This window comes from Protobothrops mucrosquamatus, unplaced genomic scaffold (assembly GCF_001527695.2).
Source record: "Protobothrops mucrosquamatus isolate PMUCROS unplaced genomic scaffold, P.Mucros_1.0 scaffold_213, whole genome shotgun sequence".
In the NCBI taxonomy this organism is placed as follows: domain Eukaryota; kingdom Metazoa; phylum Chordata; class Lepidosauria; order Squamata; family Viperidae; genus Protobothrops; species Protobothrops mucrosquamatus.
The window spans coordinates 267,726-283,884 of NW_015386289.1; the positions used below are offsets into that span (position 1 = coordinate 267,726).

The following is a 16,159-nucleotide window of genomic DNA, read 5'->3' on the forward strand; positions in this document are numbered from 1 at the left end:
CCAATCCCAACCCCTGAACCCAGTCCAAAAGGATACTATGGCTGATGGTACTGAAAGCCACTGAGAAATCAAGAACTTCAAGGGGGCCTTAAAGTTAGAAGCCAACTATATGAGGTCATGGTAATTGATTATAAATTGAATTTTCTCAAAAGTGGTTAATAATTTGTATTAATTCAGAGAAAGTTAATCTAGCATACTTATGATAGTATGAATATATGGCAATACCCTTATAAATGCAAAATGTTCAAGGACAAATTAAGAGTAGTTGTTACTTTATATCCTTAGAAGCATAACAGAAAAAAAGATGCTAATTTAGACCAATCTTTGATCTGGTTTATCAGGGATTTGTAAAGTTTTATGATATGTTCATAAATATATCAAGTTTTATTTAAACTGACAAATGTCTGGTGCTATAAACTCTGTATAATAATTCTTCCCATTCATATTAATGAAAATTCTTTCACAAGATTTGAGAATTTTGAACTGGAAATGGAAGACGTTTCATTGACAAGTAGCTTGCATTGCTGATTGGAATCCCCTAATAGACTTTTAGCATGAAATATAAAAAGAAATTTGGAAGCTACTTGTTTTTATACTTTCTTTCTTCCCTGCACTTTTGACTTTGTCATTTTCTTTTTTCTGCTTCTTTTTCTGTATTCTAAATATTAATTCTTATTAGTTTTTAATCTTACTTTTTATTTTTTTTAATAAAGGTATATAAAAAGAACAAATAGTTTGCATTATAGTGCAATTTTGCAGCTATTTTATAGTTCTATATATCTGGATGATACTTTCTATTACTCTCTCTTAGGACATGCCTATGGGTCAGTATAATTTCCAGCGTTGTAGAGAAAGGTATGTGCAATTTGTAAAGACCTCAGTGTCATGGAAAACCATGCTAGCTTACTCAGTAATTCTGCACAAGCATTTATTTTGATAGCCATGATAATTTTGCATAACTATTAAGGTAAGAGGATAAATGAAATAATTCAAATATTATAAAACCTTGTCAGCTTAATTTAGGCAAGATAGTAATACAAGATAGCTTTTTTTATTAAAAGGAATTTGTTGGTAGAATGAAATCATCAGCAAAACAAAAAGATACGTTCTAGACTGAGTAATTGTAATAATTATTTTGAAATCTTGTCAAAATGTTACTGATGTAATTTTTAAAAGCATTAAAACTGTGTACCAAATGTGAAATTCAGACAAGTATTGAATGTGATGATGGTGTTAATAATGCTACAGGATATCTCTCATTAATAATTATTCTAAAACTATAGTTGGCACTTCTATGTTCTCTGGCTACTTTCTTTGTCAGACCACCTCCTTCCATTCACTATAGTTTATAGGTTTTATTTTCTTTAGTCTTCCTCGTTGCTTCACATTCATCTTCCCCATCTCTTCATCAAACGTAGCTAATCCTGCTTTTCAGATCATTACTTTATTTAGTTATCCTATCTGTCAATCAGCCTTGCTAGTTTTTCTTCTCCTTTCCTTCTGTGGCTTCTGATCTTAAATATTCTCAAGTTCTTTAACATTCTTTCTTTTTGAGTATTCTCCTCTACTATATTTCTTATGCCCCTTTTTCACTCTGTTCTGAAGCTCTTTCTTTAGCTTCTTTGTCCCTCGGATTGATTTTGCTTAGTCCTTAGATCCTAGATAATTAGGATTGAAATTTTAGTTTCAGAAACTAACATTTTCTCTTCTTCAAAGAAGCTAGGCTTTTGTCCTTAAGCATTTGAATATTTCAAGAGATCATATGAGCCAAATCAATAAGTGTCAAGATATTTCCCACTACAATTGCAATAGGATTTGTATACTATTTCTCTAGTAAAAATTAGAAATGAGACTTGTTAAGAGGGAAGGAAGATCATAAATAGTGGCATTCTCTGTACTGCAACCCTCAGGACCCAATAATGTCTTCATCATGACCTTTGGGAGTCACACATATGGATTATGGATCTGTACATAGCCTATTGAGCCCTGATTGTTGGTAGCCCTGCCCCCTCCCACCATGCAGGAGCTAATCATCCTTTATTGAAATTATTTGTTTCCTTCAATTATAAAAATGTATTTACTCTTTTCTCAACTCATTGTGAAGGGATATGTTAACATCTATAGCTCTATAGAAATACATCTGCTAGAGCTGCGATAGCTTAAGTCAAGCTAATTATCTAGAAAGTTTGCATAGCAACAAATGCCAAGTGGTTTTCTACTGCCTTTTCTCAATATCTTTATTCAACTTTCCCATCTAACTTACAGCTTGAAATTCCTTGATAGTCTCCCATTCAAGTTTTGACTAGGCCAATCTTGACCACTTTGTCCCATCAGACAAAGAGGTAAAATTAGTCATATCATATCAAGTTCTGTATTCCATGATGTTATAGAAAAGCAAGGCAATTTTCCCAGTTCATTGGAAACAAATTGTATAATTATATCGCTTCATTTGAGGCTCCATTCTAACATTGCTAAAACCATTGAGTGTAATTAGTAACATCCTGTATCAAAGTTTATGTTCCTATTAAGCAGTTCATTTGACTGAAATAAAAAGAGGTGTATGTTATGTCAGTCTACAGTCACCTCAGCAATATTTAACATTACGTTGTAAAATGAAAAGCTGGTAGCAAATATGGATCACTACAATATATGTCAATTTCTGCTGGCCTGCTACAGAAAATAGTAATAGTAATATATTGGCCTTCTTTCTGCTTTTTTCATTGCTTTTATTTTGTTTGCCCTAAAGAGTGCCAAACAGATAAGCAATAGCATTTAGGCTTATATACTGTCCCATAGCGCTTTATAGCACTCTCTAGGCAGTTTACAATGTGAGCATTATTTGCCCCATCAGGATTGAACTCCAGGCTGTGGGCAGAGTTTGCTTGCAATACTTTAAGCACTGTGCCATCAGGGCTACAACTTACGACCACAGTTAAGCCTGAAATTTTGTTCATAGGTTTTTGTGGTTGTAAGTTGAGTCACCATGGGGCTGGACTCAATTTTATTACTCTTTTTATTATGACAGTTAATCAAGTCACCATAATCGTTAATGAATCACATGATCAAATCCAGCTAATCCAATGGGTGCTTTTTGCAGGAAAACACAAAAAAAATTTAAAAAAAAATCTGTTCATGTAACGGCAGATACTGCAAGCGGTTGTAAATGCAAGCTGGTTGACAAATGCCCAAAGTGCCATCATGTGACCACAAGGAGTGTGTGACACTCATAATTTTGAGGATGGGTAGTAACTTTTTCCAAAGCCATTGCTATTTTGAACACTCATTCAGGCTACCAGTCATAAGAGGAGAATTACTTGTATTTTATTTAAATTTCATCTTTCAGGATGCTAACTTCACTCCCTCTTATCTCTGCAGAACAAAATCTCAGAAGAAAAAATTTGAAGAGGAATTAAACGAAAGGATGATTCAAGCAATTGATGGAATAAATGCTCAAAAGTATGTTTGCCCACAAAGTTGTTTGTAGCACTGCTGTTCATATTATGGAAGTAAGCACTGAAGCCCCTTGAGAAATCTGCAGGCAGAATGTTTTGAACTGGAGTTGGCGGAGCCTATTTCAAAATAGGAACCGCACTGTTCCCGTTCTTCCCAGATTATATGATGACACAGAATAGAAAAATATAAGCTGTTCTATGACTTAACTGTCTGTTGGGCAAGAAATCAATATTTTATTGATCTACTGGAATTTAGTGACCAATATTTTATTCAAAATAGATGAAAAGAACTGAACATCTATTCTGATCACATTAGCTCTGAAACCTGAACAGAGTTATATTTACATTCCTTCCCTTCCTATAGCAGCATTCTAGGGTACTTATTGTCACATAGAACTGTGGAGTAAAAGATCTTATTTTGACTTGCAAGCTTCTATGTAGATCATGAAATTTACATGTAAAAATTAATTATTGTTGCTAAGTTAAACACTTCTTGTTATACTACACTATTCAGCCCTTATTCACAAGGTTGCAGTCTAAAACTGCCACCAACTTTAGAAATCATTCCTACATTGCATATTTAGACTGATACAGTTTTAAAAGCCTGGCCAGTGTAGATTGATGGAAATCTATGGTTCCTATTCACAGGCTCCCCTAAAGAAGAGAAATTGCTGTTGAACTAGTGTATTTCTGTTACCTAAACACGTCCAACTGTTTGATTTCCTTTATGAAACAAATTTATTTTTTCTTATCTAAGTCTCCAGAAAAAAATATTAGCAGGTTATGTTTAATGCTGTTATGGTTTTTCTTTTCTTTTCTAGGCAGTGGCTTAAATCTGAGGATATTCAAAGAATATCATTGCTTTTCTACAATAAAATCTTGGAAAAAGAAGTGAGTTATAGTTAAATTATAAATTCTATTTTACATGTATTTCCCAAATTCTCTAGTCAATAAGAAAAAAGGATGTAGCTTATAGTTATTCATACCTGGAAAATGCATGACTTCTTTTATATTATGGGAGATTAGGTTCCTTTTTTAATATATAGTTTTGTCTTTGATATAAATTTTCATGAATTTGAGTTTGCACATAGGAAAAGAATTACAGAAAAACCCAGAAACCAAATAGGAAGGGGTGAAACTTTGGCTGTATTTCCTGGCTATCGGAAAATGTGAATTTCCTGCATACTCTTCAATTTAATATATCTATTACTTAAGTCAGAATTTTGCAAAAAAAAATCTAATTAATCAAAGTAATTGAAGTTGAATGATTTCAATGCTATAACAGCTTTTAGAGAAGTCCAATAGATGTAGGAAATCAAAATATTTAGTATCATGTTGATTATTAATTGGTACAGACCCTCTTTCAGAAATGAGCTGAATGACATCAGTGATTGAATGACAGCCACCTATGATAAAGTTATCCTCAGTCCTCATTAACAATTCATCTGTATCTTGGTTTTCAGGAATAGCAATAATCATCCCAGAGTTTCAAAATCAATTTGTGTTACTCATTTTCATGTGTGGGAGGTTAATAGATCCTATGAACCCATTAAACCTGCTTTTTTCCTGAAAAATCAAGGTACAATTGAGATAAAGGGAGTCAAGTTAGCATCCTAAAGGATTATACTACAATTCATGTAATCCTAAAGGATTGTACTGCAATTCAGTACTTTTGCTGCTCTTATGCATTTCAATATGGTTGTTTGTGGAAGTTGTTCCATAATTCAAATGGCATGTATCCCAAAATGAATAATTTATGAGAGTTTCATTTCTGTGGAGCATTTTTAAACTTTGTCAATAGAGAAAATGTAATTTAATATAAATGTAATTAATAAAGAAGCTTCATAATGCTTATTGATGTTTTGAAAAAGACATGGTTGGCTCAGGTTCACCATACCAATGGGGCCTGTTATCAATCACAGTGAATTAATTGATAGAGGTCATCATTAATTAATTGATAGAGGGTATAATTAATTGATAGAGGGTATAAATTTAATAAAATCAAAATCAAAATCAAAATCAAAGGCATGGAACCTGTTCAGGATTTGTTATGGATAACTCTTCTCTACTGGATTTCAGCAGTTAGAATTTTCGGTTATATTGCCTCTGGATATTGAAATTTAGTTTAACTATCATGGTTAATAACTATAGATCAACTATAATCTTTTAGTTCTTTCCATCTTTTTGTTTAAAGCCATAAAGCTATCTAGATAAAGGATACCCTCGTATCAGTAAATATTTTAAAATGCAATAGGTATCATAATTTACTTGTAGTCATTTTTAACAAAAAAAATATTTTGATTTTTTTTGTAATCTCTCTTTTTCTTTTAGTATAGAGCCACAACCCTTCCTGCATTCAAGTACTACGTAACCTGTGCCTGTCTTATATTCTTCTGCATTTTTCTTGTGCAGATTCTAGTGCTACCAAAGTAAGTGAGTGATGTACAGTATACCTTTTTTTTGCTTTTATCTGTGGAACCTCTTTTAGACTGAATTGGACTTGTCTATAATCACGTCATATTGGCAGTTTTGTTTTGTTTTGTTTAAAAAATAACACCCTACTTTATGTCTAGTGAAAAGGTTTACTTTATGTCTATTTTGTCTTTTCCACCACCATCTTCCTTTGTTCCTTCTTCCTTATCAGTTTGTCTTTCTTCAGAAGGAAAATAATGCAAGCCACTCCAGACTGGTCATGACCTGATCACAATTAGATTTGGTGCAAGACTTTATCAGAGATATCCTGACCATTTATTCCCTTGGATTTTTTGTTTTTTAACAAACCCCCAACAAAGATGTAGCACTTCCCTTTTTTCACTTCCGCTTGGTGGCGTGTGATACTATTAACCTTGTGCCTTAAAAGTGCTTTTTCAAAAGACAACTGGACTTTGGTTTTTTCTTGAAGACGTTTGGCTTCCCATCCAAGAAGTTTCTTCACGTCTGACCAAATAATAGATGATGGAAAGATTTATATTCCTGGATGCCCCATTTGGTCAGAGCTGAAGAAACTTCTTGGATGGGAAGCCAAACGTCTTCAATAAAAAGCTGTCAACTTTGAAAATGAGCATGGCTGCGGCCATCTTCCTTATTCATTTTCAGTTGACACATTGAAAGGAGGGAGGGGGGATTGCCAGGTGCTTCGCTAGTCTAAATAAACTTTTGTCCTGTGGGAATCAAGGTCATCGACTGCTCCTGAAACTGCAGGCTGGGCATTTCATGAAAAGCCTGCCAAGAAGAAGTATTGGGTAACGTAGTTGCTTGCATTGCCTTAAGGGTGGGATTTCTTAACTTTGTGTGGGGGAATTGTTACGTGTGTCTTCAGACTTGGTTTCACTTTTGATGTACCGATACTTTGTAACTAATAAACATGTTCTTTGAGGAATTTCCAAGCCTCGGATTTCTGCTTTATTTGTCTCTGTCTGTTGGAACCTTGACAAAAGCACTTTTAGGATAGCTATGACCTGGGTGACTGAGAATCTCCATAAACATTAACTTTGTGTCTCTTCAGCTGCTATGCAGCTAAAAGGTTTTGCTGCTGATTCAGCCAGCAAATCTAGTCATAATCTATGGGTTTTACACCTTTGCTTTCAGATATTCATATAAATATACTTATTAATAAGATTAATATCTTGGTAATTCATTCCAAAACCTGCTGAAAGGCCAGTTCCAATTGTCACCCTATAACAATAATTCGGAAGTCTTTTTGGCTGAACAGCAGCAAGGCAAGGAAACATAAAAATTACTTTGACTCAAGTTTGAGCTCTGGTGACCTCATGACTAGGTTGTAGTTTCTCAAGATCAGACAAAGTTAGTTCTGTAATGCCTTCTAGTGTACAGGTAGTCCTCGACTTACAACAGTTGATTTAGTGACTATTCAAAGTTAAAATAGGATTGAAAAAAGTGATTTATGACCAGTTTTCATACTTAGCAATCCTTAGCATGTGATCATGTGATCACCTTCTGTGACCTTCTGACAAGCAAAGTCAGTGGGAAAGCCAGATTCACTAACTGCAGTGATCCACTTAACTCACTCAACAAATTTTTCACTTAACCACAAAAATGTTTGGCTCAATTGTAGTCATAAGTCAAGGACTACCTGTATTCACTTATGGCATCTTTCATCAGTTTACTCTCTCGGTGTCTTAATGTTCACAATTCTTTCTTTTTGCTAATTGCTAGCTGGGACTTTATGAGAGAAAATGTCCTCGAAGTCTCATCAAGGAATGGATTCACTGTATTATCAAACTTATATTCACTGCAGCAGTTCAGAAGATTCTGAAATATTTTGTCTATTTTATATGTTTCCAGACTCCCAACAACTTTGGGTGGCTCATCACTAAAATACATATGGACATATATGGCCTGTCCAGAAAATTGAATGATGGGGAAATATTCTAGGAATCTTTTTCATGAATTCTCTTTTCATATAAAAATTATTGAGCCCATTGATTATTATTTATTGACTTTAACAAGGTCTTATATACAGTGATATTTGATTCTGACTCCATTGGGCAGAGGGTCATCACATTGTATATTTTCCCAATTTTACAACTAACTAGATTTATTTCTAGGTGAAAGCACAAAAATCATTTTAAAAATGAAACTGAACAATCCTTTCATAATTCAAATGTATTACTTTTTTACATAGGAAACTTTCAGGGTATTGAGTTGAAGGTTGAAGCAGGATTTTCAGCACACTTAATTTTGAAAAGTCAACACTTAGTGCTCTGATTATTTGAAAGCAAATGAAGCTCACAAACTCTTTCTCTCTCTTACTTCCTCTTTCATTTCTATGCCACTCATTTATATGAGGTCTTTTTTGTTGTACCTGATAGAATGGAGACCTGCTGCAAATGTTTATATTAAAAAAAATTAACAATGAAACTCTTATGTGTTCCAAACATTGGCTCTAATTGAAATCTTTTGAAAGTTTCATGAATGTACTTTCAAAATGGAAAAGAACAGACTTGGAAATTATCAGACTTAATCTAATGCTTTTAAAGATGAAAATTATCTCTCTCTGGTTTTCCTACAAGAATTTATCCCTGAATTTCTTTTTCATACACATACAATATAATTAAAGACAAAAATAAGTATTTAATATTGAATTTCTCAAACAAACAGCTGGCCACTATGGAATAGAACATCAACAGAATTGTTATGTAAATCCAACAACAACATTAATATTTTTTCCTGCCTCTTTTGTGTGTGGGGGGGTGTCTTCTCAAGATGGTGAACATATCTAAAACTCCTGCCTCCTGTTTTCCCCATGACATCTGGTGGGTGGGGCTGAGGGAAAGTGACTGGCCCAAAGTCACCCAGCTAGCTTTCATGCCTAAGGGAAGGCTAGAATTCAATCTCCTGCTTTCTAGCCTAGAATTTTTACCATTACATCAAATTGGCTCTCTCACTACACCAAACTATATTTCATGGCTTTCATGAAATAAACTGCCAGTGTTCCCCATAAAACCCTTATGTAGATAGCATTTTTGTGAGGAAAAAATGGTGTACTATGTATATCATCTTGAGCTTCTGAATGGAAGGAGGGATATAAATCCAACAAATAATTAGAGGTGGTGAAAAAAATATCCTTGAGAAAATACAGTGTTTTTTTGATAACTATTTCTATAGTCAAACGACAGATATGTATAAGCTTCTGTGGCAGTGAAATCTTCTAGCCAGCACTTCTTCACATGTATTTATGAAATCTATACCTACAAATTGCTCTAAAATGTTTTACTGTTTACATGTATGGAACACATCACAGTGTGCTGTAGGGGTTAAGGTGTTGCATAAGGAGCATGGAGGCCCAAGTCATTCAGCCATAGAATCCACTGAAACTTATTTGATCATATTGGGTCAAATCGACCAGGTCACTAGCTCGAGAGAAAAGGGTCTGGGATGTTTTAAGATCTTGAGGCAATGATATTTTTAAAATCTCATCAGCATGCCCCTTTGGAAGTTCAAATGAGTCCTTACTTCCATATTGTTGTTGTTAGTTGCGAAGTCGTGTCCGACCCATCGCAACCCCATGGACAACGTTCCTCCAGGCCTTCCTGTCCTCTACCATCTTCTGGAGTCCATTTAAGCTCACGCCTACTGCTTCAGTGACTCCATCCAGCCACCTCATTCTGTCATCCCATTCTTCTATTGCCCTCAATCTTTCCCAGCATTAGGCTCTTCTCCAGTGAGTTCTTCCTTCTCATTAGGTGGCCAAAGTACTTGAGTTTCAACTTCAGGATATATAGTCTTAGTCATTTTAGTTGAGAGACATGGTAAGACAAAGAAAACAATCATCATTTGTGCTATGTTTACATGGAATTGGTTTCTGTAAAAAAGCCTCTTTTTTCTTGTTTCTCAGAAAGTCTATACTTGGAATCTCCTTTGGAGCTGCCTTTCTGCTGCTGTCCTTCATTCTTTTCATCTGCTTTGCAGGACAGCTTTTGGTAAGTGTTCAATGCATACTGATTGCAAAAGGCAAATCTTTCAGCATAAATAATTGGGCTCAAACAGCTTTGTTACTTCTTCAAGACTGCTTTCTCTTACCAAACAGCATATAATCTCTGTCAGGTACTTAATTAAGAAATGAGATCTTAGATGACTTTTTTTCTTGCTGTTATTTACATTTTATTTAGTTTTCTGATATGCATTTATTTATATTGAGATATTGCTACACAACACTGGAAATGTAAGAAATTCAAATTGCGCCTTTCTTATCTAATTTATTTAATGGAATGTTATTGTATCCTAAAAAGTTCTGATATTAATTTACTGGTGATACCATATTAAGCACTCCAAGTTTTATTTGCTTTCTATCATGTGAGAAGTGTAAAGAATATAAATGTGATTTAACTTTTTGAAAAATAATGCTAATTTTAAATCAATGCCATGAAAATATGCTGTTAAAAATTATTATGACTAGGAGGGCTGCACAATACTTTCAAGCAGCAGCATATTTTTCTGGAACTGTATGTTTCTGGGGAAAAGCACAGTTCTGTTTAGGTGTTGTAAACAGATAAATACTACATTGCCATTTGCATGTTCTCTGAAGCACCTTTTGGAGGTCAAATCTGAAGTTCTACACAGCCTGAAATGCTAGACGACTAGGCTTCCATGTAATGCCACAGATTGCTTTGAAACTGAATGACACTTGCTTTTAAGCCTCCAGATTTAGACACTTAGCTCTATGCAACATGGCTCACAAATGTTTTATTTTTCAAAAAAGCATCCTTGATGCTAAAATTAGTTTTAAATGTTGTTGGGTTAGCATAAGAAGTTGTGTCTCCTCTCTTCTTATAAAAACTAAGTCAATATTCATGTACCTGTAATATGAAGCTTACTTGTAGAAGATTCTTTAAGCAGATTCCAGCTTAAAATGTTGCTTACTGTTTCCCACAAAAAAATAGAAGGGCTTAAATAAATGCTCTTTCTGCTTAAAACAGCCACAGATAGCACCTCTTGGCTCTAGTGTCACAGAGATTCTTAGCAATGAGACTTGGCTTATATTCTTCACCACCACCACCCTGTAATATCTTCACAAGGTTTCTGGGGAAAATTGAAAATATTTGCCAGGGCATATAGCTTGTTTAGGTACAATGAATTCTTATATTTTTAGAGAAGAAAAACAGACTTGCTTTCTTAAAATGGAATCTAGTGGCAACCATTTTTAAAAGCTGTTTACTTCTAAGTTTATACATCAATTTATGGCTGGAAAATGGAAACTGACATACCTAAATCAAATAAAATTGTTTGGCTTTCTTCTCCGGAGCTTCTGTTAGTCCTTACTGCATCTCCAAATTGAGCAAAAAGCAAAAAAAGAGCTACATGATAGGGAGCAAGACATTGGGAAGGAAAGACAACCCAAAACATAATGAAAATACAGTAGCAATAGAAAACCATTCCTAAGCCATGTTAGGCAAAATAAGATTGGTTTGGAATAAAAGTATAGCATTGGATAATTCTCTAGAAAAGAGTTTTTGTTTGTGTCTGATTTCTGCCTTTTGTGACCATACTAACATATAAGTTCCCTTTTTGTTCTGCCACCATCATATTATAAATAGGCAAAGAAATTTTTAGAAATGGTTACGTACACAAAAGCGTCATTTTGAATTCTAGATGGTTGAATATCATTAACAGCATCTTGGCTTCCCTAACAACACAATCCTTCTGTAGTCAAATCAAGTAAGTTTATTACAGTCAAGGACCAGAGACCAGAACAAGTTAAAAACACTAAAGGATTAATCCTTCTGTATAAATTATAACAATTGGAATCATTGAAATATATTTTTCTTTTATGGGAAATTAAAACAAAGTCTCTCTTAGTTGTCTGGTTTAATTATATTTTTGCAACTAACTGCAATTAAATTTTTGAACACTAAAGATAATTTACTATGCCTTTAAGTTTTTTTTCCTTAGAAACTAAATAAAGTTTTACCAACCACAGTATGACTTCTAAAATTTACATCTTGGAATGACATCAGTACAAGGATTACTAATATTGCTGTCTTCCTAGCTGGACAATTTTCAAAGTAAATTGTTGGTGGATATGACATAATAATGTCATATCAACTATGCCTTATATCAGGGGTGGCGAACCTATGGCACGCGTGCCAGAGGCGGCACTCAGAGCACTCTCTGTGGGCACTCTTGCCATGCCCCGGAGATAGCAACCATCCCTCTTCAACCAGCCGCCCGCTAACTTGCCGAGATCCCACATGGCTGGATGCATCCCAGCACCCATGCGCTCGCTGGTCTCCATGTGCAGGGGCTGATGGTGTCAGGCAGCAGCCTCCCCGGCCCCTGCCTCACCTTGCCCTGTGACAATGGCACCCCCGCCCTGCCTCGCCTTGCCTCACCCCACAGGACGAGCCTCCTGCCCACCTGGATCTCCCCCAACTCTGCCCGGCCCCCACAGGCATCCCTTCCCACGAGCAACATTGAGGTGATTACGCCCACCTTGGCCACACCCACCCAATCTACCATGACTACCACAGCCGCGCCCACCCAGTGGGCCACGCCCACCCGGCACCCAACGATAAATAAGTGGGTTTTGGGTTGCAGTTTGGGCACTCGGTCTCTAAAAGGTTCGCCATCACTGCCTTATATGGTCTTTTATACCTTATATGGTCTTTGGCAAAGAAAGATAAAGACTCCTATAAGCTGAACTTGATTCTTAGTTATTTCATGGGACATTATGCAAATAGCTTGCCATTGCCTTCTTCCATGCCTTTATTATCTTTATGACTGATGAAAATAGATTGGATAAGACGGTCATAGTAGCTGAGATGTTGGTGATTTCAACATAAGGTATTGCTTTTTTTTACCTGAAAGGTATTTCTTTAGATCTGTAATTTTACTTATTCCAATGCCTGTGATTACTAGTCAAATCTTTTAAACTAAACTTTTTGCCATTAAAAGCTGAACTAAAACCAAATGGATTTAGCATAATATTCATAAAAGCTAGCAATATCAAAATGATTTATGTCAGAGATAGAAAATAAGCAAAAAAAAAAAAGATATTCTGCTTAGGTATTATTCCATCCTAGACTGCTAGGCAATCCCAGTATATATTCATAGCATAGACTAAGGTTGGGTAACAATCTAGTACTCATTGTTCTCATGATCCTTCTGAAGTTCTCCTTCCAAAATTTAGTGATTCAAAACCAAAGGCTACTTAGGTGGAAGATACAATGAGGATGTACCCCATTGGTTTGCCTAAATCCCTGCTTTCTGTCAAAAGATTCTGTACTATTATCCCCAAATAAGATGGTTTTCTTTCTCAAAAGTACAAATCAGAGATGAGGGAACGGCATTGTTATGGATTTCCTGTACACTTGGTTGCCCTTGTAAAACATGACTATATGAATAAGGAAATAATTGCTGGTATTATCCCAGATCCACCTTCCCTCACTGGCTAAGCTGGAGAAACTACCATGATTTACCCAAGAGCGATTTTGTAGTTTTGTGTATTTGTATTCTGAGTTGCTTAGGGAATGGCTGTGGTAGAATGTTTCTACAAAGGGGGAAGTAACGTGATGGACTACAATTATCAGGTTCCCAGGAAGAAGGGAGCATATTCCAAGAAGGGAGGTGATACAAGAGACAGCACGGTCCCAAGCTGGGTCATATGAAGAAGAAGAGATTTAGGATAGCAATTCCCTAGAACTTTGCATTAGGTTAATAAATTTAGTCTGGCAAGATTCTATCTGTATGATGTAAGCAATAAAAAACTGAACGTTGGCTGGGTTTTGGTTACAGTGCTCTTGGGCTAAGTCTGACAGTGGCCCAGTCAAGTGCCAGCCCTAGGAGAGCTTTCTACCATCAGTGTTCCCAGGGAAGTCCTCTGCAGTGTATTAGGGAGCTGGGAATGGAGATTAAGATCCACTTTCATCTTCATTTTAAAAGGAGGAACTTCCAATCAAGTGAATGCTATAGTCAGAGGGATCTCAGCATTTTCTCTGGAGTTTTATCTTGATAACTATTTAATTACTACTACTGGAATAAAAACAGTGATTATCTTCTATTTTGCTGTCAAAGGGGTTGGTTGTAGATCACTGGGATGGAAGTCAAAAAGTTCTGCACTATCTTCTCTCCAAGGCAACAGCTTCAGTGATTGAGGAGTATGTCTGTTTTCATAAAGAGTTTTGGGTGTATTGAAAAGATATTAAAGCTACAGTTAATTCAGAATACAGTTAAGTACCAGAATAGAATATGTCAGATGGAAGTCCATGGAAGTCTGTTGAGACATCCACAACTGATTTAATGATGTATAATAAAACCATTTAGGACAAAATTGTAGACTAAGAATTTCAGTGTCATCAATCGGATTTACATGTAATGGGATTTTGAGAACAAGAGGAGAAAGACAAAGCTGTCACTTTTGTGGAAGCCCTAATACCTAGAGTATTATTCTTGCAAGAAGAATTTTAATCAGCTGAAAACTAAGAGAGCTCATCATGTTTCAGCATCTCCATTTTGTTCCTCTAATAAGCATTAGTTATTTATTGTTAAGTTTATTGTATTTGCTGGAGGGATGAAATATTCAAAGAGCTGTTGAATTTCAAAGGACAAAGTTTTATGTTATGTTATTTCTAGAAAACAAAAATGTGTTTTGCATTGTGTGTGAGAAAGTTTCAGAGCTATATTACATATGCAGCAAATCTTATTCTTCAGTTTCTGGACAGAAGCCAATGATCTGTTCAAAACATCTTGCAGATGAAGAAAAACGTCTTATTGTTTTCAGTTCTTCCTTTAGTAGCATTGGTGAAATAAAATTTCTACAAGTTTTGTTATTGTGTCTGCTAATAATTCTGGACAATATTTCAGAAAAATGAATAATTTGGAATTAGCTAGTCAGGTAACAAACAACCAAACTCAGAGAGCACCAAGGACTCCATAGTGTCTACTAATAGACCACTAGTTACATTCTGTGAAATTTCTGGTCCAATAATGAGAAAGAACAACATATAATCTGTTCTGCAATGATGATTCTGAGCCTCTTTTTGCCCTCTACTCTACCTCAATTTTTTTCTTCTCGCTGGGACACACATATTTTATCAGTGCATTTAGCAAAAATAAACATTCTCTCTACTTTTTTCCTATGGTTCAGGTGCTATAATTTATCACTATCATGTGCTTGTTAAACTGGATAGGAGATGGAATAGAGATTAGGGAGAAGGATATAACCCTAGTTATAGTAATTGAGGGGGTCCAAATTTAATTGTTGTATTTGTTATTTTTTTTGTTTTTCACCTCTCATTTTCTTGGGGGAGTGAGGGATTCCACGTGGCTTCTGATGGCATATGTGTATACCCAGATTGTATATAGTGATTGCTTTTTTCTTGTTCTCAGATTAATTCATTTTAAGGGCTGTTTCTTTTATAACATGTTGAGACTGGAGTCTTCTAAGATAGTCAAATATTATTTAAATTTTTAAAGCCTGTTACAGAAAACCCTAATGGAGAAGGCATACTTAAACAATATTTGTAAATCTAAAACAATTATTGCAAATTTGATTAGTAGACTTTCAAACCTGATGGCTGGTAAAGAAATAAAAGATGAATCGTTTTAAAATTCTCATTAGACTGGAAGATCAACATTTACAGACTTATATTTAATTATTTTCAGCACTGGGTCATGTATTATCTGGAGAGGCTCTCATTCAAATTTCAGATTGTAATATTCATCCTCTGTCCAAAAACACTACTGGCTCACATTTAGGTGATTGTCCACTCAGACTCCCAAGATTCCTCTTACAGCTATTGCTATTGAACCAAGTTTCACCTACTCTGTACCTGTACATTTGGTTTTTCTTACCTAAGTGTGAAACTTTACTTTTCTCTCCATGGAATTTCATTTTGTTAGATAGGGCTCAGTGTTCAAGTCCATCAAACTTCATCTGGATTTTGAGCCTATCTTCTGGGATATTGGCTGTTTCTACCAATACCCCAGAATTCATCATTATGGATGGTGATGATGGTGATGATGATGATAATGATGATGATGATGGACTTCCGGTGGCAGGCAATTTCGCTGGTCGCAGCTCTTTGCTGCCTCCCGCCTGTTTTGCGTAAAAGCCGGTTTGACAGCCAGCATCAGCTGTCAAACGGCTTGATACCTTTCCCCTGGGCATAAGGGGATAGGTGAGCTGCCCGGGGTAGGAGTTGAGTTCCCGAGTCGTCCTATATGGACGATGTAGGCGAGAACTCCTC

General features: G+C 35.5%; 1 protein-coding gene across 1 annotated transcript in view; it reads left to right on the forward strand.

The window, feature by feature from the left end:
* ADCY2 (adenylate cyclase 2) overlaps positions 1-16,159 on the forward strand; it is a 126,570-nt gene that overhangs the window by 76,516 nt on the left and 33,895 nt on the right. The window contains exons 12-16 of the mRNA XM_029286396.1: positions 812-855; positions 3,376-3,456; positions 4,274-4,343; positions 5,784-5,881; positions 9,811-9,895. Coding sequence (XP_029142229.1) covers positions 812-855; positions 3,376-3,456; positions 4,274-4,343; positions 5,784-5,881; positions 9,811-9,895 — 378 coding nt within the window. The remainder of the gene's footprint in view (positions 1-811; positions 856-3,375; positions 3,457-4,273; positions 4,344-5,783; positions 5,882-9,810; positions 9,896-16,159) is intronic.